Raw genomic sequence first — 23,400 nt, 5'->3', positions numbered from 1 at the left:
AAATCTACCTTTTAAATTCATATTTTTAATAGGAAGCTATACAATATTATATTTGTGCATATACATTAGATTAGTCAGTACTGCAGCCAAATCTGGAGCTTATCTAACTTTAAAAATATGAAATATTAAATACAAATTGAAAAAAAGAGGAAAAATCTAGAGAAGCAAAAAAAATGAAAAATTTTGTTGAATTTTGTAGATTGTCATTTGTTTTGCAACATTTTGCTTAAATTAATTGTATTATCTTTTAATTTCTAAATATTTTTGGTGACTAAAATATTATTTTAATAAATATATCTTTTGTTTAAATGCACCAAAATACATTGCCTAAATTCACTTAGGAATGGATAAAAACATTCATTTTCAAAATGGGTCTCAATTTGTTTGTGTTGAGTTGATTTGATTTTCTCATCAAGACATAACTATTTTTTTGTATTGTCAGAAAAGTGGCTAATTTTTACAAATTCATTCAATTACATTCATAAACCCCATACCTTACCCTATCCCTCATTGTGGGATGAGCAAATTGTACCTAAATATACACTGTAAAAAATATATGATGAATTAGTCCTAACAGCATATGTTTTAGGACATTGTGACTTATTAAACTAAGTTAACTCATGTCGTAACTTAATTTTATAAGTTACACAAGCTGTTTTAAGTCAGTTTAACATAGTATAATGCAATGGAGGTTAATTTGGTTCAGCTTAAAATTTTAAGGCAACCAGGATTTTTTACAATATACAAATGAGATTGTACAAGTAAATACAAATTAGCCACTGAATCAAAAAGTAACATATTTCCGTGAGACTGCGTTGGTATATAAACTAATGAAATACAGCAGTTTACTGTAAAAGTCTTGAAATTTCTTTTACGGTTTCTAACATATTTTTAACTGTAAAATTCTGTCAACCACACATGACTTTTTTAACTGTAAATGCTTTGTCACATATACTTATATAAGAGATCAATTGAAAGCATTTTTATTCTCTTCCAAATAAACTTTTAATTAGACATCGGTTACAGTGATGCAATGATAAAGTGCACATTTCAAACAATCATTTGGACATCCATATAAGTAATGAAATGTCTCTCTCTTAGCAGGTATTGTGAAAAAAAAGAAATAAAATAATCAGGCACATTGCGGATAGTTATATATGTTCAATTTAATAAGTTCTTTGATACTAAAATGGTTCATCTCTGTCTGTGTTTTCAGCCAAACATAAGCTCTCCCACCAACACATATGTAAACGATAAACAGAATTATCAGATATTTAAGGCCTTCAACTAAATACTCATTCAATTTCACATCATATTCATTCTCATTTCTGATCATTTTAGCTTTCCTCGATAAATACAGTAAATAATATTTCTGGAAATGTCCACAAGGAGATTTGTGGAGCTGCACAATTGCATGCAAGAAATGCCATGAAAGTTTTTTTTTACTTGCTTACGCACTTTTACATCTTTGCAAAACTGACAACATTGAAAATGTAAAATAATTCAATAAAAATGAACTAATGTCATTTTTGCTGTCAGCATTATAGTTTAGTAGATTTAAAAAAGACTTGTAACAAAAATGATGATTTGTGATTATAAAAAATTGAGTTTGAATTATGCTCTAGTCTAGCATACAGTAAAGGTATCCTTTGTCCTTTATCTATTTGTTCATTTTCCAACTGTAAAACTGAATTAATGTGTCCAGACACTTTAGTCACACTTAAGAAGTATGAATGTCATTCCATAGATGCCAAATATCAAGGTCAAATGGCATTTATTTAAAAATATTTAGATTAGCACAAGCATATCTTACATGAATCAATTTGTGAAAACATTAGTATCTTAAAACTAGGGCTGCATCAAAGTAAAAATTCTGGACCGAAACTGAGTATCCTGGATGCACTTGGCTGTAAACAAAAATTGAAACCAAAACTGCTCTGTAATATTTGTTTATTATTTAATTTACAACTAATTTTGTAAGACTTTTTAAATTAAACTCGAAAATTATATTGATTTTAAAAAACACAAGCTAATAAAATACCCAGATTTTATTAGCAGTAAAATTTTGTTGACAGTGAATAAATCAAAAGGAGCCATTTTACCAGTGTTGCCAGCAGGAACAAGTATACTACACAGAAATGTCTTGTCAGTGGCTTATTTTCAGGCATTTTTCACTTTCAGCCGAAAACAAAAGCCAATCGTTTTTTAAATTTTGTTAAAAGATGCCATATGGTTTGATGTTTATTAATGCATTCAGACATTTTTGTGTCTTATTATTAGGTCTTATACTGTTTTAAAATCTTTTTGGAATGTACAAGCAATGCTATTGAAAAGCCAGGGATCTAATATATATCATTTTTAACTGTTTTGCAAGTCTCTAATGTTCACCAAGGGCGCATTTATTTGATCAAAATACAGTAATGTTGTGAATATTCCATTTAGCAGTTTCTATTTCACCATTTTAAAATGGAATTTATTGTGTGATGGCAAAGCTGATGTTTACTGTCACATCATGATCATGATCCTAATATGCCAGAATAAATAGTCTGAGATACAATGATTAATAAAATTCAGGATCATTTTATGGACAGAAATGCCAAAGGTACATCATTTTTATGCTTCTGTAACATAAATGCCTAAACTGTCACTGTTTTGATCCATTTAATGCATCCTTGATGAGTAAAATAGACTTACATAAAAAAAACAGCAGCTTATTACTTCCTTCAGCGTGTCTTCATAATGTCAGATTATCTACTCACAGATCATTCTCATATTCCTTCATGTCAAATCATAAAATGCCATCCAAAACATTCTTCAACTGAATATACGCTTGTGTGTTGAATATCAGTCAATATATTTTAGTCCCAGGTTTGGATTATTTCTGCAGTTACTCAAATAAATGCTCCTACATCTCATTGCACAGTCTCTGGGGTCTGATGTTAAAAAGTCATTGATACTGGGTCTGATATTCCCCATTTTCATAATGATTTGATTCGTGATCATCTTCGGCCTGCATGGTCACCCCTCTCTTCTTCTTCCAGCCTTGTTTGCGGCCTGATGAGTTGTCTGTGGTTCCATAGGTCTTCTGTCTGGTTGCCAATCCGCTGTCGCTGCTGGGTTCAGTTTCATCTGCCAGCTCATCTTCACCAATGATGCCGCACTTCTCGTCACTTGTATTCTCGGGATCAGCCCAGTCCTGCTTCTCTCCAGACGCAAAGATGGCGTAGAAAATGACGCCAGTGTAATGCACCATGGAGGCGATCACAAAGACATGCTGCCACTCCAGGCGAGTCTGTTGAGAACAGAAATGTATAGTGGAGGTCAAAATTTGAGAACAGAAGTCACTGATTAAAGGACCACTTTTTTCTCATTTTACCATTTACCTAGAGTTAAACTGTTGAATTTTACCATTTTTGAATCTATTCAGTCAATCTCTTATCTGGCACAAGCTCTTTTAGCATAGCTTAGCTTAGATCACTGATTTAGATTCAGCTGTGATATTAAGCTTTTTCTCCATTTTGACATACCGCTAATCCCTGGCGTTGCGCAAATGTCATTGGCTAGCATTTGCATTGGTATTTGCATAAAGCAATCTGATTGGATGAGGCATCCAATGCTTGAGAAGTTGAATGTTTTTCAACTTTTGCAGCTATTAATGGAGGCAACGCAACTCGACAAACTCACAATTCAGTTTGACAGCGCTTGACGTCACTCCATTCAAAATCAATGGATTAGCATTAACACAAACGACCCATGACAACAGGGCGCAAAGGGTTAATTTAGGGTTAATTTGGGCATGACAGAAATTTACTTCTTTGAAAACATTTGCATCCATATGACAACATTGTAAAAAAAATTCCTGTTTTGACTAATTCTGTAAACATTGTACACTAATGTTTTCACTTGTACACATCTAAGTTTTAAGAACAACAAATAAAAACTTCTAGTTGATCATTTTGTATCAGAAGTGGCTTATATGAAAGGCATAGGACACTAGATTATGCTTATTTTACCAAAATAAAATATGATCATGCCTTGATTTTTAATTATTTAATTAGGACAGTAAGGTCTGACTTTGCTTAGACAAACATCTTGTCATTTAACAGAAATAATGTACACTATAGAATATAAAGTCATGCTGCAGCAGAAAAAGAATTAATATTGTGTATGACTCCCATGAGCTTGGACGACTGCATTCATACATCTCTGCAATAACTCAAAAAACTTTGATGATTCTTCATCTTAATCTTCATTCTTCATTAAGATTGTTTGGATTCATCTTCAATGCCTCCTCCTTCATCTTACCCCAGACATGCTTAATAATGTTAATTACTGGTGACTGGGCTGGACAATCCTGGAGCACCTTGGCCTTCTTTTCTTTTAGGAACTTTGATGTGGAGGCTGAAGTATGTGCTATCCTGTGAGGAATTTGCCCTCTCCTGTAGTTTGTAATATAATGGGTAGCACAAATGTCTTGATACCTCAGGCTGTTGATGTTGCCATTCAGTCTGCCGATCTCTCGCACGCCCCATACTAAATGTAACCCCAAACAAGATTTTTCCTTCACCAAACTTGACTGATTTCTGTGAGAATCTTGGGTTCATGCGGGTTCCAATAGGTCTTCTGCAGTATTTGTGATGACTGAGATGCAGTCCAACAGATGATTCAGAAAGATCTACCTTCTTCAACTTGTCCAAATGATCAACCAGAAGTCAAGTTATTATTTGTTGCTCTTACAACTGGGATCGATGACTGGACTTTTGTCAGGTTGTGTATTATGCATACTAGGCAAGTTGGCTATATATGTTGGTATATATATATATATATACACGCAACATTTTATTTTAACAAAAATAATGATTTTTTTTCTGTCTGTTCACAGTATTAGCCGAATTATGTAGAGATAAAAAAAAAAACCTCTGTAAAAATATTTGACTTTAATGTAAAAAAAAAAACTTTTTTAACCTGACTTTAATTTTTAAATGTTTATATGTTTTTTAGTAGAAATGTATACAAATTAATACATAAACTATATATCAAATAGATTATTTTCACAATTATTATTGTAATAAACTAACTGAAAAAGTATGGCTAGTTGATTTGTATCCTACTCACCTACAGAGTCTTGCCTTAAAACATATTGTAAACCTATACTGTAGAGTAACTGAGGATATTAATAAGGATATTAATACATTTTATGTTATTTATTTGAATAACCAGTCCTCTAAAAATACCATTACCTATAGAAGTGAAATGACAAGAAGGAAGCTATTGCATGTGCTAGTATGGCAGCTAGTGTGGTTTTCTGTCTGATAAAGTGATATACCTTATGTTTGGTCAGTGCACCAACGATGAGGGGGCAAACCATGCCAGAGAGGGTGCCCACTCCATTAGAGATGCCCATAAGAATACTGGCATAGCGAGGAGCTATATCCAGATGGTTTACGTTGAATCCTGCATTGAAAAACAGTTACATTTCACATTTTTTTCAAAATATTCAATTCAATTCATCTTAATTCTATAGCACTTTTACAGTGTAGATTGTGTCAGTCCAGAGTTAAAATTCAATTTTGTTCAGTTCAGTGTGGTTTAATTTTCACTGACGAAAGTCCAAACACTGAAAAGCAAATTCATCGATGCGCAGCACCACAAGTCCCAACGTCCCATCTAAAATATTTAATATTGCACATTGTAGCTTGTCATGGATTTCAGACTAAGGAATTGCATGTATTTTATACCGTTTTTAAAAAAATGCACATAATTAAAGCTGGCCATGAAGTATGAATGCAAATACCTTTATTTTATCCTATTTCTAAGAAAAGGTTTGAGTCAATCACAGCGAAACAGCATAAAGGATAATGTGACTGACTCCTGTCTCATGTGTCACCTGATATGGCAAATCCACTGAAGCCCACTGCCAGGATGAGGAAAGAGATGGCCACTGCACGAGTGTGTGAAAAGCCTACCACCAACAGCAACGTGGCCTCCATTCCAAAGCCTGAGGACAATGGTAGGATCAGGCATCTCATGCATGTGTTTAAAATGTTTAAACAAGTATAAAATACCTCTCTAGACCTTGTGTTCAGCCCTTTTCACTGCCCTGCAAGCTTTACATGTTTTTAATCATTCTGTGTGAATGGCCTCTTAAAGTCAGTGAACACAGAAGGATTTTTTACTCCAATTCAGTTTCATTTTTTACTGTAAATGTGCTAGATAGAGAACCATTAAACTATGGCTTACTAATTTTATTTATGTAAATTTTTTGGTGTTGCATGAATTTTCACAAGACAAGTTTTAAGTGTAACCTTTTAAAAAAGTATTTAGGAACTAACAGTGAGCATTGTATAAATGTCTGTGTTTTTATGGTGTGTTTACAAAAGAAAAAGTTTTCTTCCTTAAGAAACTGAACCACAGTCTAACTGCAAATTAAACAAAACAAAAAACATGATTGTTGTAGTTAAAACATGGTAACCATAAATTTAGCATGGTTTTGCTACATTAACTATAGTTTAATTTTATTTTTCCCAAAACTGTGGTCATATAAAGGTTCATCAGTGCGTCAAAAGATAGCATGGTTGCTACACACTTTAACTACAATATAACCATGGTTAATTTTCATACAGGAAAAAAGTTTGCCATTTTGACAACATTGTTGAAATCTGCAATCGTTGAGATTCTGATAATCTTGTAGTAAGCCAATGTTGTTTTGGTTTTCAGGTACTCACAGATGCACATATTAAACAGTGCATTTACCTGATATCACTGTTTTTACAGATTTTTGTACTCTTTAAAAAATGCTTGGATGTTTCAATCCAAATTTGGGTAAAATATTGGCACATCACCAGCTAGTTAAATTTTTTTTTATAAAAATTTCTTCAAATTTTAACCTAGTTTGAGTTTAAAATTATTTCTCACATTGTTTAGAAGTGAGAAATAAATTTTCAGCATTTTTGTTTTCAGGCCCCCAAAATGTTGTGTAAATTAATGACCAAAACAAAGAATGTTTAGCATTTTTAGTTTTGCAAATGCCCCCTAATTATTTTTTTCTATTCCAATTTAACGTACATCAGCATTTGCATCGGCCGTTGGTTAAATTCTCAACCAATGGCATGAGTTTGAGGTCGGTCTGCCTGGAGAACTCTGCATACCTCCGCAGTTCATGATTTTCCTCACAGTTGTAGTAGAGAGGATTTTCCGACTCCTCAGGAAGTCAGCCAGCTGGCCTCCTATTGGCACAATGATGGTCATCACCATGTGCGGCACCGCTGACAAAATTCCCACCTGAAACAGCAGAACTTCATTTAGATTTAGCATAGAGTGAGTTGTACTGCATTTAAGAGCAAGTTTAAATCACAGAGGACTGTGAATTCTAAATCACAGAACAATCCACCTTGCTGATGGGGAAGCCGAAGACCTCTTCAAAGTAAGCTGGTTGACTAATGAGCAGGAGGTAAAAGGTCCAGCTTCGGCAGAAGTTTGCTACAATGATGGCATAGACGGGCATAGAAGTGAAGAATTCACGCCAGGGAGTTTTAAATTTCTGGAGAGGAAAAAATATAAGTGATTATATACGAGTAAACCTCCTTTATTGACCTTATTTTCTTCATGTATGAGCGGGATCAGCCATTGAAACCTTAGTGGCGTGAAATTTCCTGTCTTATTCATTTACATTGATTTAGTGGTTAAAACAGCTTGATATTTTGCGTGATGTTGCAAACTGATATTTTCTTCTTATATTAATCTTATTTTTATGTATAGTCATGAACACACTTGTTTGTAGAGCAAGTAGATAAAGTGAGAAGTGACCATTTTCTGTTGTTCATTATTCCTAGTCATTTCTCTCATAGGCAACTCAATTAGATATTCTACAACAAAAACAATCGCAAAAACAAGCGCACTTCTGCATTGCAGAATAAGGTCAATATACCTTAAAGGGATAGTTCACCCAAAAGTGACAATTTCCTCATCATTAACTCTCTCAAGTGGTTTCAAACCTTTAAAAGTTTCTTTTTCTGTTGAACACAAAAGATGATATTTTGAAAAAAAGCTAGAAACTGGTAATTATTGATATCCATAGAAGGAAAAACACAATGATTACAGCTTTCTTCAAAATATCATCTTTTGAGTTCAACAGTACAAAAAAACTCAGGTTTTGGAACAATGAAAGGTGAGTAAATGATAAAAGAATATTCTGTTTTGGGTGAACTCTTTACCATACTTAAACACTAAGTTAAATACAGGCTTATATGCTATATATATACCAACACTGGCCACTTTATTAGATACTCTTGCTCAACTACTCGTTAATGCAAATGTCTTATCAGTCAATCATGCCGCAGAGCAGGAAACTTAGGCTACACAATAGAAGACTAGAAAAGGGTTGCCAGTTTGGATTTCTGCTGCAACATTTGGATTGTAGCTGTAGAATTTGGCATAAACAACATGAAAACATGAATACAATCTGCTTTTTTCAATGTTTTAGAGTGCTGCTGCTTTAATTGTGTATGGGGAGATTTTCTTGGCACACTATGGGCCAATTTGTACCAGCTGAAAACTATGTATACACCACATTCAATCTCACTAGTACTATCTAGGACTTCCAGCAGGATAAAGCATCTAATCGTGAAACTCAAATCATCTCAAACTGGTTTCTGGAAAATGTCAGAGAGTTCACTATACTCAAATGACCACATGAGATTCAAATCATTAGTGTGAAACCAAGAAATTTGTCAGATCATATTGATGCAGTTCTGAAGGAAATAGGGATCCAACCTGGAACCAGCAAGTTGTAGCTAACTAACAGTGGTCTGTGACTGTGAGTGTGTGTATATATATACACCACCACATACCTCTGTTGAACTCATTAAATTGGCCCCTTCCCCAATAGAGGTCTCTATGTAATTTCGTTCCTCCTCACTGATGGTAGGATGTACCGCTGGGCTGTTATAAGCAAGCAGGATCCAGAAAATATACCATATAATGCCAAACACACCTGGATGTTAAAACAGAAGCACAGATGACTGATAATTGTTACAAGTGTCACGTTTTCACATAAACATGATCTCACATGAAAAACCAACCAATTTATATAGTGTTATTTTTATATGATAAGCACACAATTTTAAGGGAGAAAATGTAAGCATGAAGGTATATAAATACAACATCATTGGGGCACAAGGCTGACTAAAATGTTTGAATGAAATTGTAAAAATGTATACAAACTAGCTACTCATTTACCAAAACATAGTTACTTGTTAAGCACCAGCTGCCATGAGATTCTATAGGTCTATGATTTTGTCCAAACTGTACTGTCCAAAAAGACTTATTGTCCTCCTTATTTATATTATGCTATTGCATTTTATTAATTCATTCATTTATTTTCCTCTGGCTTAGTCCCTTTATTCATCAGGGGTCGCCACAGTGGAATGAATCGCCAACTTATCCAGCATATGTTTTACATAGCAGATTATTCTTCAGCTGCAATTCAGTACTGGGAAACATTGCATACTATTACATTTCATTCAATTCAGTTCCATTTAGCTGTTTAGGGGTGCGTTTCCGAAAACCATAATTAGCCAACTAAAGTCGCAAGGTCTGTCGTTACAAACATAGTTTATTGATTTGGCGTTTCCCAAAACTGTTGTTCCAAAGAACATTCGCAAACTGCATCGCAAACTACACAAACACTTGCAACTACACCTTTGGAGCTGTAGTTGGAAACATAGTTCCTGGCTGTGTTCTACTGTCCGGTTATCCCCCCTATGCCCTATTCGTTTAGAGTGTTCCAACATTTAAACTTGGAATGATTTTTTTTAAAAAGCATTAAAGTCATCTCTCTTTGGTGTAATTTGCTTTCAGAGTATTTTTACAGTTCAGTTTTAGCGATCTTCATGTTTAAAGTTGTGCTCCCTTCGCAGTACACTTTGAAAACATTGATGTCCTTTTGAACATAGCCGTTGTGGCTCATGAAGCTATAGGTGACCTTTTATTAAAAAGCAGAATTTGTTACGTCTCCAAAGCTTGTGTAAACAAAAAAACATAGGCTACGTTATTCATTTAAATTTATAGTAGGGTATTTATTAAGCATCTGTACTGTATATGACATGGGCCTGTTGGTTAGAACATTTCTGCAGTGGTTTACAAGTGTCAAATTGTGAAAGTAGAATTTTCAAAAAATAAATAAAATATATAAACAATATCCTACTTAATAATCATCATCATCATCATCATCCTCATTATTATTATTTTTATCATTAAAGTAGGATTTTTTTTCATTTCCTAATAAATATTACATTTAATTTCTTAATAAATAGCCTCATTATTCTTTTATTTATATGATTTATATATGAGATTAGAATACGTGTTAGCTTTTGTAAGTGATGTTATGTTTTAGAATAGAATATGTAATGTTTTCAATAATTTTTGTAGAGGAAACATGGGCTCTATATGTGGCGATTACATATATTTCAATTAATATGGAAAACGAGTGCATGTTGTAACCAAAACTAATATTGGATTTTTTTTTTTAAATGCGTGTGCGTGTGCGTGTAAAACAATATAATTTGCTCAAAAAATTATAGGGTTCTTCTCTAAAGAAGTTGTTACCACCCCGTTTAGAGCATCATTATGGGTGTTTTATGTTAAAACTAACGTAGTTCAAACGATGGATCTGCGACAAAGCAACTACGGTTTTGGGAAACACTGATCACTACATCGTTCTTTTACCAAACGATGCATCGTACTATGATAGTTCAGTCGCGCGTTACGTAATTGTTTGGGAAACGCACTCCAGGTGAGTTTAATTCATTTCAAATTGATTAACTGGCAAACAATAAGAATGTAAATTATTTCCATTTCTTCTGGCTCATTTATAATGAGTTATAGTTTAGTACACTAGAGAATAAAAGTAAAATTATTTGGAATGAACAGATATATAACTCGCTAAGAAAAAATCTGAAGCTAATTACTCTGTCTCTCTCCTTTTTTTAATATAATAAGTAGAAACATTCATTAATTCATTTTCCTTCGGCTTTATTAATAGTCCCTTTATTCATCAGGGGTCACCACAGCAGAATGAACCACCAATTTATCCAGCATACGTTTTATACAGCGAATGCCCTTCCAGCTGCAACCCAGTACTAGGAAACACCCATACACTCTCACATGCACACACATACACTAAGGCCAATTTAGTTTATTTAATTCACCTATATGTATTTGGAACAGACCTGGAGGAAACCCACACGAACATCGGGAAAACATGCAATTTCCACACAGAAATGCCAACTGGTTCAGCTGGGGCCTAAACCATCTTGCTGTTAGGTCACAGTGCTAACCACTGAGCCACTGTGTTACCCTAGTAGAAATATAAATAAAGTTAGTTTTTCTAACCAAAAGATTAACTCACCATATATATAGAAGACAGAGGGCCAGCCCACATACTGCACTAATATTCCAGCCAGTGGCATGGCTATCACAGCTCCTGCATAAGATCCTGTCAACCCGAACACACAAACACACACACACAGGCATAATTAAGAAAGTTAAATTAAGAAGGAGCGCATTAATCAACCTGTAATATTCTCCTCGCATGACAGTTCAATAATTTGAAGCCATTGCGGGGGTTGCCTCATAACTGGCAGTGCCAAACTCACATAATTAGTTAGTTCAGCTTTCAGAGAGAAGATTTTTTAATTGTAACCTCTACGTTTAGTTTGAAATTCTAATATTTTAGGAGAATTGTGCACCCAGTGATGAAGTATTTTTAGTTATCTACTCAAAGTTGTCAAACTATAAAGATTTTAAAGCAACAAATGCCAGAAGACATGTGCAGATTCCTAAGACCTCACCTCAACATGTGCTTCTGCCTAAAGGACAGGCTGGCAGCTACAGGAAATGGGATTTTAATGAAAAGGTGTCTTAATGTATATTTTACCGCTGGGTGCACTTGTAAACCTTCCTGTTTGCCGTAGAATTCTCGAATGAGCTTTTGAACATAGAAGAGGGTGCTGTTTCATTTATGTCAACAGAATAAAGCCTCTTTTACAGAGAGAACCTGAAGCTGTGTTGAGACCATCTTCGGTTAGTGGTCATGTTCAGAGCGGTGTGAAGCACAGGTTGTCACAGCACATGTTTTATTTTAGGAGAGGGCTGTTTTAATGCATTTGAAGGGCAATGAGCATTATAGATTTTCAGTGTTTGGTAAAAGTGGTTAATGTGCATGAATGTACACTTAATGTACACTTTGTTATAAAAAAAAAAAAAAAAAGATTTGTTCACTTTCATTTAAAATCAGTGAAACTGTAAAATCCATTAGATGCACATCTCAGCAGAAATAATACACAATTCAGGTACTTTTTTACATGACATTCTCTGGTAAATTAAAAAAAAAAGAGAGAGGGGTCTGGATGCAGACCTGGTGCAGATGCAATCTGAGCTGCAGGCAATGCTTTTTAATGGGCTCACCTAACCCCACCCCTAACCCTATCCCTCACAGTGACATCACTAGCTCCATTGAGTGCATTGTGTCCAATAGTATCTGGATGCAGCCTGATCTCAAGATGAGATCAAACTCAATGGAGCTTGTGACGTAACTGTGAGGGGTAGGCTTAGGGGTGTGGTAAGGTGAACGCATTAAAAAGCATCGAATGCACCTCAGCTTGCATCTGCACGAGTGTGCAGTCAGATTGTATCTCTGAGAAATGCAATCTTAGCTTGCATCATAAATGCTGCATCCAGATGCTGTTGAAAGAAGAAGGCACATTTGAACGCAACGGATGTCTTGTTTACTCCATTTCATATACAGTTGTCAAAATGTTAAAATACATGACAAATCAAAAAACTTTTCACAGATAAATAATACATTCCTCTGTTTCGTTTTGTATGCTGAAAGACCTTAGATGTAAGATATATCTATTTACACATGGTTTAGATATGTAAAACAACCAGCAGATATACTGCGAGATCAGCTACAGGATTTTCCGCCATTTTGAATTTAAAATATTGAATGAACCGTTTAGGCTAAGTGATTCTTAACAACACGTGATTCATAACTGACTGATCTTTTTTAGTCCAAAAACTGGTGAACAAAAAAATCTATGTGTTTTTAAACACTTTCTGTGATAAGCTTTTTTGCAAGTTGCATCATCAAGGCAAAAAAATGCTGAAAAAAATACTTTTCAATTTGTTCATTTAATAAAATTCGATTTTTTTAAATTCATTCATATATACATGCTATCCAGATTCATATTTAGAACTGCTAAAATAGTAGAAATGTAATTTTTTAAAATGTCATTTAAGTTCAGTATGTGAATGACTCTTTGAATCGTTTACTCACACAACTCCTTCAAACACTGATTCATTCTCAAACAAAAACCGCCACAGTTGGTCGGTGAAGTAACGTTATGCATATTTTAGTTCACGTAGGCTAATAACCATTAGCTTCTGCATCGTTTGAAAGTGGATAGTGACATAAACATTTTTAAAGTAAAAGCTGAAGCGTTTTATCTGAATTTCTCTCATAATAAGAGTAATTTTGAAATAAAATACGCCATGTCAAACTTACCACAGAACGAGGTAGTAGCCAGACGACTTCTTTCAAGCGGAGGAGCCCATTTACTCCACATGCCATGGCAGGCTGGATATGTGACACCCTGTTAACATAATGCACTGTTAGTATTAATACTTAATGTATTTTAATCAAAATATACAATTCATTTAGAAATGTTTGTCCAGATAATGCCTTCATAAGAATCATGACTTAAATTTCAATCTTTCGACACTTTAAAGCTATCGAATGGCTTTAGACGACAGAGAACATAAAGCATGGCTATTTTTATTGTTACTTTTTGGAGCTTGAAATAGTATGAAATTTCATTGAAATATCTTTGTTCTGCTTTTGTGTTGCAGAAAAGAAAGAAATGGGCGAAATGGTGTGTAAAATTATAAGAGGGTAAGTAAATTATTCATTTACAAAAAAAAGTATGTGTCGGTACTCATCATCAATAGTAAACAATTTATAATCAATATTAATATATATGATCGCTTGTATATTAGTATTTAAAAAACATGACAAGATCACCGATGAACATTTACCTCCACAAGTCCTTGTAAGATTCGCACAAACATAACACAACCATAGTGAACCCTGGCTGCTGATGGAATAAACATGTTTAGCACTGACGTCAAGAAAATGGCTGCTCCAAACACCCTGAGATACAGAGACATTTGATCATGTTACTTCAATTATGAAAGTGACAGATTATAAAACATTTCAGGCATCATAAATCATTTAAAATTAAGAAAGTAATTTCAGTAATAAGCAGTCAGGCTCACTCCATAATAATGTTTTCTGATTATTTCAATAACCGTGACACAAGTTCTGGAATTCTTAAAGACATTACATTTTGTTACATAGAATTAATAAGTGTTTTCTCCTTGACATGATATAAAAGTGATGAGTTAGTGACCCCTAGAGAGCACTTTTTGTAACATGAAAAGGACTATAATGAAGATTCAAATAAATGTGATGTGTCACTGAACTTAAATAATTCAACACAATATGAATTGTTTGAAGTATCAATGAATCCATCATTTATAATGAATATTTTAGTTATAATGTATTATTTCTACCTTAACTCTGTAGAGTTTTTTTCTGCACAGAACTAAGCCACTAACTCACTATCTTTCAGCTTAGTCCCTTATTTATCAGAGGTTGCCACCGCGGAATGACTCTGGCATGTGTTTTATAAGGCAGACCCTATTCCAGCTGCCCAGAATTAACCAATTTATGTTTTTTTTACCTTAAATATTTGTGAAATCTCTTCATTCAGTTCATTCAGTAGTCCTTTATCTCCATTTAATCCATCCATCTGCCTCTTTTTTTTCCAAAACAGTAAGTGACACTTGTAATATTCCAGTGGCTGGTGTTTCAGCGAGAGATCTACTTCTGGATCTTTCATTATTAACTCTGTCAACCACGTGTCCTCTTTTCCTGTGAGGCTTTATTACAAGACCGCTATCGCCCCTCTAATCAACACACGGCACAAATTTAACCCTCGCAGCCCTGGCCAATGCACTCGTGTGGATTTTAAAACACCTTTGAATGTAATATGAGAGTTATGTTATGGAACAAGAGTCTTGGCTTCAGTGCTTGTGCGCTCACAAAACTCACCTGTTAGCCGCTAGTTTATTAGAGATGAAGCCTCCAGGGATTTGAGTGACGATGTAGCCCCAGAAAAAAGAGCCGTGTATTAATCCCACTGTTTCTGGATCCCAATTAAACTGAGCTGGCTAAACAATGCAGACATTAGAAGAAAATATGTTAGCTTGTAATTCAATTAAAAAGAAGAATAGAAAAAATACACTATTTGTGCCATTACTGGATATACATATTGATATGGCCTTGTGAATATGTGTGTGCATGAATCATGTCTTCCTCTCAGTATCTCTTATAACAGGAAATTACAGGAAATTGTGGCTGCTAACTACCAAAAAAATTCATTGATAAGAATTCAAGCTAGAAAAGAGAAGATAATCATGCTGTGAACTTGATTGCTGTTGAAGTCAAATGAATTGTCTGTCTAGACCAAGGGTTCTCAAACTTTTTTAAGCCAAGGACTCCAACAATTGACTGCTGTATAAATGCTTTTATAAGCTTATGGTTTTTTTAGCATTCAAATGCTTCAAAATTACACAGATTTTGGTGCCCAAAAAATATTTATTTTTATTATCAAAGTTTAACATTTTAATTTTCAATCAGATTGTATTTTCTACATTCTTTGTTAAATAGAAATTTTAAAGAGAACTGCATGTATTGGAAATAGAGATTTAATGTATTTACAGTGACTTTTAATAAATTTTATTACTATAAAGGAAATAAAAGTAATATTCTAACTGATATCACAAGAGACCAACTTATTATAAATTATATTTATTATAAATAAATTAATTAAATTGTAACTAAATAAAATTACAACATTGCATTGTATTCTCATGTACATATAGTCAATTAAAGTGTATTTGTTTGGGAAAAATGTTGAACAAGTTTAATTTCAATCAGGAAAAATCTAAAAAGTTATCCAGATGAAATTTACTATATATGTAAATGATACAGACACATTCGCTAAACAAACATGATTATTAATGACAAAAGTATAAAAGTAAAAATATACATTTTATTACTATTTTCCAAAAAAATGAACTATTCACTCATTCATATTACTAATATTTTTATTTATTTATCTGCTCATTCATTCATTTTCCTTTGGCTTAGTCCCTTATTTATCAGGGGTTGCCACAGCATAATAAACCACCAACTATTCCGGCATATGTTTTACACAGCAGATGCCCTTCCATCCGCAACCCAGTACTGAGAAATACCCATACAATCACACATACACTATGGCCAATTAAGTATATCCTATCCACCTATAGCGCATGTCTTTGGACTGTGGGGGAAACCGGAGTACTCAGAGGAAACCCATGCAAACACGGGGAGAACATGCAAACTCCACACAGAAATGCCAACTTGCCCAGCCTGGACTCAAACCAGCAACCTTTTTGCTGAGGCGACAGTGCTAACCAATGAGCTCCTGTGCCGCCCTGATATCTGCTCATTTAGTGTTATTCATTCAGTATTCATTCCAATTTTGAGAGTCTTAAAAACATGATTTTCTTTTTCTTTACTTCGTTTTAATGTTTTTGGACCACAGTTTGGAATCCCTTGGGTCTAACTTAACATGAGAGATGAACGAAAATGTAATTTTAATATTTTTTGGTTTATTTATTCCTTGTTTCACCTGCATGACGGCCGTCCCGTTGATGTAGACCGTGTTGTTGTTAACCATTTCCACAATGGCTACACCTAGGTTACAGCGAATGCCAAACGAGATGCAAAAGCCCAGTCCGCTGAGCATGGCGATGATGTACCGTTTGGGAAGGCCAAAGCACCCACAGTCCAAAAGGGGTGGGCTTCGTTTAGGGGCTGCCACCGGCCGGCCATCTTCTGTCAACTCAATGTTGTCCTCTTCAGTCACATTTGAGCCATCAATCTTCCTACCATTGCATAAGAAATAGTTTAGAATGGACATATCCACCTTTTTCCTACATCTCTTAATATTAACAATCAGTGAAGTGGTACGGTGGGTGACGTTATACTCCTTTACAGTTCAGCTTTTAATATTTAATAAAATGTATTAGAATTTACAAATAACTTTCAGTAGACGATGAATAACCCCAAAAACACAAGACAATTCCACAGCAATTTTACAGACCGTATTGACGGTAATGCATTACAAGTAACACAATTTCCGTAATAATATTACTTTTTGAAGTAATGAGTAAAGTAACGCATTACTTAAAAAATTATTTAATGATTTTTGAGTTACTTTTTTAAAAATGTAATGAGAGAATTCATTTATTATTTTGAATGCACTGAAGAAACTGAAAAGTGCAATGCCTCAATGGACAGTGATTTTACGTAACTAATACAAAAATAACAAAAATAGCAAAAACATTGCTTTAAAGCAGGGGTGCCCAAATGTTTTCTTATAAAGGGCCCAAAACTAAACTTGATTGAGGCTAGTGGGCCGAAGGTAAATATACCAAACTGTATTACATTAAAGTTGCCTTGGTAAATTCCTAATTTTAAAATATATTTTTTAAAAATTATATATAATCATATTAATAATTATATATTTTTTACATTTTACAATAAACTTCTTACAATAAAAACATAATCCCATTTAGAACACAAAAGAGTTCAATGCCAATGTCTTTTGCATTGTCCAAGTAACCGAATTTACATTTGAACATTTAAAAAAACTGATTCATTCATAACATTAAACAAACAAACAAAAGGTTATGTTAAACTAGAATTGACGATCTCTGTTAAAGGCATTTGCCCCAACCTTTTCTATCATTCTCCCTCTCTTCTCAGATGGGGTGGCGGGCCAAATGAAAGGTTAGCATGGGCCAATTTTGACCCGCTGGTCCTAGTTTGGGCATCTCTGCTTTAAACTTTCAATAATCTGTATATACGGCATATATAGCTCTGGAGGCAGGAAATTCTCAGAAGGTAGCATTATCCTAAATTAATCTTAAAATAATTTTTTTTTTTAAAGGTAAATGAAGGCCCTAACCTGATTTCACCAAGTAGGACGTGTTCCTGGATCAACTAAAGTCAGAATTATTAAACCTCCTTCATTATTAGCATTATTTTTCTTCCCAATTTCTGTTTAATGGAGAGATTTTTTTAACACATTTCTAAACATAATAGTTTTAATAACTCATTTCTAATAACTGATTTATTTTACCGTTGCCATGATGACAGTAAATACTATTTGACTAGATATTTTTCAAGACACCTCTATACAGCTTAAAGTGACATTTTAAAGGCTTAACTAAGTTAATTAGTTTAACTAGGCAGGATAGGGTAATTAGGAAAGTTATTTTATAATGATGGTTTGTTCTGTAGACTATCAAAAATATAAATAGCTTAATAGAGCTAATAATTTTGACCTTAAAATGTTTTTTAAACATTTTAAAACTACTTTTATTCTAGCCAAAATAAAACAAATAAGACTTTGTCCAGAAGAAAAAATATTATCAGACATACTGTAAAAATTTCCTTGCTTTGTTAAAAATAATTTGGGAAATATTTTTAAAAAGAAAAAAAATTCAAAGGGGGGTGAATAATTCTGATTTCAACTATATGTTTCAAACAGCCAATCAGAATTAAGTGATACATTTACCATTTATGTTGTTTAAGCTCAGGGTTAGGTTTATGCACTTCTGCATGATTGTTATCTAATATCTATATCAAAATCATGACGTGCGAATGAAGGTGTAGCTTGTACAGTGCATTGTTAATTGAAAAAAAAAAAAGAACAAAAAAACTGCAAGTTCTGAAAGAGATCAAGTTTCAGCAAAAATAAAGAAAGTACCTCAAAAGTAACTCGTATCGCATTACTTGCCATAAAAAATAATTTAATTTAATGTACCTAGTTCATTTTTAGGAAGTAACTCAATATTGTAAGGCATTACTTTCAAAAGTAACTATCCCCAGCACTAATTACGCAAAGAATTTAAATAATGTTGTACTGGAAGGAATACAGAACAAAACAATGAACTCAAAAAAAGTTTTGAGTTAAAAAGATAAAACAGCACAAAGTCAAATGTACCTCTCACTCAGTTTTCAGAATGCATATGGATAATTTCTCAGACAATCTAATTATTCTAAATTATTTATTGAAGTTCTTTTAAATGGGGGAAAACTGGAAGTGCAGCCCAAAATTCAAAACACAGTAGTCACATACTGAAAAAGGTGGACAGTAAATAAGCAAAAGAAGAGATTTTTGCTTATGTAGATTAAGCTCAGTGTTGTGATTATGAGTGATGTACTGCTGGACAGAGTGAATTCTCCTCTCGGTGGAGAAGGCCAGCAGGGGTTGCCAGAGTTTGCCGTCGAAAAGGTCAGGTTGCGTTTGGTTCTCCCTCCCTTTTACCACACACACCTGTTCCATTACTGAACCTTCATCACTTCTCTCATCCTCCACCTCACATGAATTACTTTCATCTGTCCATTTTGAAACGCACACCTGAGTTCTTGCACACACAGAGGAAGCAGCTCACTAAAAGCTGAATACTGCAGGATTGAGGATCAGGAGGCATCAGATCCTGTCCATGATGTTTGTGAAGCATTGTTAATGGACATAAGCTAGTTTAAGGCCTGCTTGTAAGTTTTTTTGTTTTGTTTTTTTCAATTGTGAATAATACATGCACATATTTAAGTCAGAAAACTCTTTCGATTTTGGTGTCAATGAATTCCAAACTTTTTAAATACTTTTTTATATATTAATCTCAACTTTACAATTTCCATAAGATTTAATAACATAATAACAGTAATGTCAAATGAAACCTATGGCAAGATCTGGCCAGACATTTGTAACCTGCAATTAAAAATCCACTGTAATAGGACATGAAATAAAGATCCAGTCAAGAATAAAGAAAATAAACAAAAAAGCTCATCCTGTCACAGCATGTCATTGCATTTTTACAAACTGTTGCAAACAGCCACTACACTTAAGACATAATTAATGATATTAATATATAATATATTTTAATAATATGTGTTGCTTTTTTGGAAATGGCCTTGCTTTTGAGAAGCAGATATACTCTTCTAATGATTAAAATGTGCTATAAAAAGAAAAAGTTCTGTACCATTTGAACATACTTTAAAAGCAAAAAAAATCAAAGCAGGAATTATGATAAATATTGCATGACTTGTAAATTTTTCAGTGTGCACCACAGACTAAATCAAAAAATGTTCACATATATTCCATTTTATATACTATGCGTCATTTTACATGCTTATCCCACTGCTCTAAGTGATTTCCTGACAATATTACGCAGACACAGGAAATTATTTACATTATCTCACATATTAAGCTGTCTAATACGCAAGACTTTTAAGACACATATATCTCACTAGGTGGAGTCCTCAAGTTTTTAATCTCTTAAAATGCACTCGATATTAAATATGAATGAATACACCTAGAAAGCAATAGAACTTATTTCTGCTGAAAGTTCAGAGTATACAGCTAAAGTCAGAATTATTAGCCCATCTGAATTATTGGCCCCCCTCTTTATTTTTTTCCTTAATTTCTGTTTAAAGGAGAGATTTTTTCAAGACATTTCTAAGCATAAGAGTTTTAATAACTCATTTCTAATAACTAATTTATTTTATCCTTGCCATGATGACTGTAAATAATATTTGACTAGATATTTTTCAAGACACTTCTATACAGCTTAAAGTGACAATTAAAGGCTTAATTAGGTTAACTAGGCAGGTAAGGGTAGTTTGGCATGTTAGTCTACAGAACAAACCATCATTATACAATATCGAAAAAATATATAGCTTAAAGGGGCTAATAATTTTGACCTTAAAATGGTTATTAAAAAATTTAAAACTACTTTTATTCTAGCCGAAATTCTGACTTCAACTGTGTGTGTGTGTGTGTGTGTGTGTGTGTGTGTGTGTGTGTGTGTGTGTGTGTGTGTGTGTGTGTGTGTGTGTGTGTGTGTGTGTGTGTGTGTGTGTGTGTGCGCGCGTGTGTGTGTGTGTGTGTGTGTGTATATGGTTTTTGCATGATGACAGTGTTATTGCTAGATTCTCTAAGAAGCTATTTTTTCAGAAATTTTTTTACATCTAAACTCTTTAATTATTTGCATTGCTAATGTTTTTAACACTACTGGATAGTTTTTTTTATTAATAATTACATTTATTATTAATATACAGATACACATAAGTCTTAGAACAAGTAACTAATTTCATCAAATATGTTCTATAGTTTTCTTCTTAATTGATTCTTTATTTCTTTGAGAACCAAAACCACATACCGCAAGCAATCATCTTCGCATATAGCCTCAAATCAGCTTCACACTTACTTTTGCAGGTTCCCCAGAGAGTCGCCCACATTATTCTTCAGCTCCTCCTTCCCCGGGTTGAGCTTTTCCTTCAGACCCGCAAACCCCCCCAGCGGCATCTCTCCTTCCCTTTCACGTCTGTCCCTCAAACACTCTCAGAAAAACAGAGCCGGGCGTCCACTAAACGCCGGTGCGCATCCTCTCCTGCGCTGGACTGAGTGGATCGAGGAGGAGGAGGAGAGAAATTCAGACACCGACACACACAAACAAGAGGAGGGACTTTGCTCTCCAAGATCCTTCATTCGGTTTGATCTGCAGAACATCCAGAAACGAGCCACAAATTGGGAATCCGAGTTCACTGAATCAGCATCTCAAAAAGTTAGGCATGAATAATGGAAAGTCCGTCGTTCTCCTTGTTGGACAGTGACTGAAGAACACCTGACTTTTCCCTCCCTCATAGGAAAGCTGGCCAAAAAGAGTGACTCTAGCAGAGCTCATTTAATATTGATAGGCAAGTCAAGGATCGCAGGCGAGGGGTTGTTTGATATGAGCAGGTGTAATGAAACACCTCGTCCTCTATAGTCCCCGTCTAACCCGTATCCCAAAAAAACTGTTCCAGAGGTTCACAGTTCAAACGTATCAACATCAACAACCAAACACTGATGTGAGGGTTTGATGTGCTGTAGCTGATGTTGAAAAGCTGCATTTGTAATGTAATTCTGTTGCTGGAGAACGCCACCTTTTTCCCTACGAAAGCCTCTTTTGTGCAATAATCATCAAAATGCAGCGTGCTTTTAAAAATTCAGATATTGAGGTGTAAAAAATTCATTGGTAGTCTGTGTGGTGTTGCTCTAGAGTCTCAGGCTGTGTTTCACTGATGCTTGTTCTTCAGTTCTTCAGTTTACATTGAGGAAAATCTGCCTCACTAATGGGCTACTAAAGCCTGAAGTCAGGATTGACCGTGTGAAATGAGGATTTACTGTGTTCCCATACAATAACAGGTGTTTGAAAATAAATATGAAGTGGTTTTGATTATGCAGTGCTGGACTGCAGGAATAAACACCAGGGGTTAATTGATTTCAACACCAAATACAACTGTTCTTATGCAAGGGATCACCACCCCCCTAAAATGCAAAAGGCTATTTATACAGAATTTTTTAATGTAATTAAAATATGATTTTAAAAGAAAAATACTTAGTTTCTTTCATTTTCTTTTCAGCGTAGTCCCTTTATTAATCTGGGGTCGCCACAGCGGAATAAACCACCAACTTATCCAGCGTATGTTTTACACAGCGGATGCCCTTCCAGCCGCAACCCATCACTGGGAAACATCCATACACACTTATACACTACGGACAATTTAACCTACCCAATTCACCTATAGCACATGTCTTTGGACTTGTGGGTGAAACCAGAGCACCCGGAGGAAACCAACTCCAATTGATCCAACCGAGGCTCGAACCAGTGACTTTCTTGCTGTGAGGCGAACGTGCTACCCACTGCACCACCACGTCACCCTATACTTAGTTTCTGTTAAGTTAAATACAGTTATTGTCAAACTGTTTTTTTTTTTCATTTTATTTACAGTTTATGGAATGTAATGAATTAAATTAATTAATATTTATTAAATTGTTTATTTAATCATTTTGAAATTTTTATCATTTTGTATTTAAATGTTTCTTATTTTTGTATTATTTTATAATTGTTATCGTTCTACAAATAAATCCGGTGTTTCTTTATGTTAATATAGCTGTCTTATTAAAATTATTATCTATTATTTCATTATTTATGAGTTACATAGGGCGACGCAGTGGCACAGTAGGTAGTGCTGTCGCCTCACAGCAACAAGGTCGCTGGTTCGAGCCTCGGCTGGGTCAGTTGGGGTTTCTCTGTGGAGTTTGCATGTTCGCGTGGGTTTACTCCGGGCGCTCCGGTTTTTCCCCCAAAGACATTCGGTACAGTTGAATTGGGTAG

General features: G+C 34.3%; 1 protein-coding gene across 1 annotated transcript; it reads right to left on the bottom strand.

The window, feature by feature from the left end:
* Window positions 1-2,833: 2,833 nt before the first annotated feature.
* LOC130245424 (vesicular glutamate transporter 3) lies at window positions 2,834-21,908 on the bottom strand. Its single transcript, XM_056478103.1, has 12 exons — window positions 21,448-21,908; window positions 16,800-17,055; window positions 15,173-15,291; window positions 14,095-14,209; window positions 13,565-13,652; window positions 11,408-11,494; window positions 8,850-8,992; window positions 7,391-7,540; window positions 7,149-7,281; window positions 5,888-5,998; window positions 5,327-5,454; window positions 2,834-3,292 (listed from the first exon to the last, which is right to left on the bottom strand). Exons 1-12 carry the CDS (start codon window positions 21,543-21,545, stop codon window positions 2,948-2,950), a joined length of 1,773 nt encoding a protein of 590 aa, XP_056334078.1. The 5' UTR covers window positions 21,546-21,908; the 3' UTR covers window positions 2,834-2,947.
* Window positions 21,909-23,400: the final 1,492 nt, after the last annotated feature.

The sequence above is a fragment of the Danio aesculapii genome, chromosome 18 (assembly GCF_903798145.1).
Source record: "Danio aesculapii chromosome 18, fDanAes4.1, whole genome shotgun sequence".
Lineage (NCBI taxonomy): Eukaryota > Metazoa > Chordata > Actinopteri > Cypriniformes > Danionidae > Danio > Danio aesculapii.
Note: the sequence above shows the minus strand (reverse complement) of the source record. Positions and strands in the feature narration are given on the sequence as shown.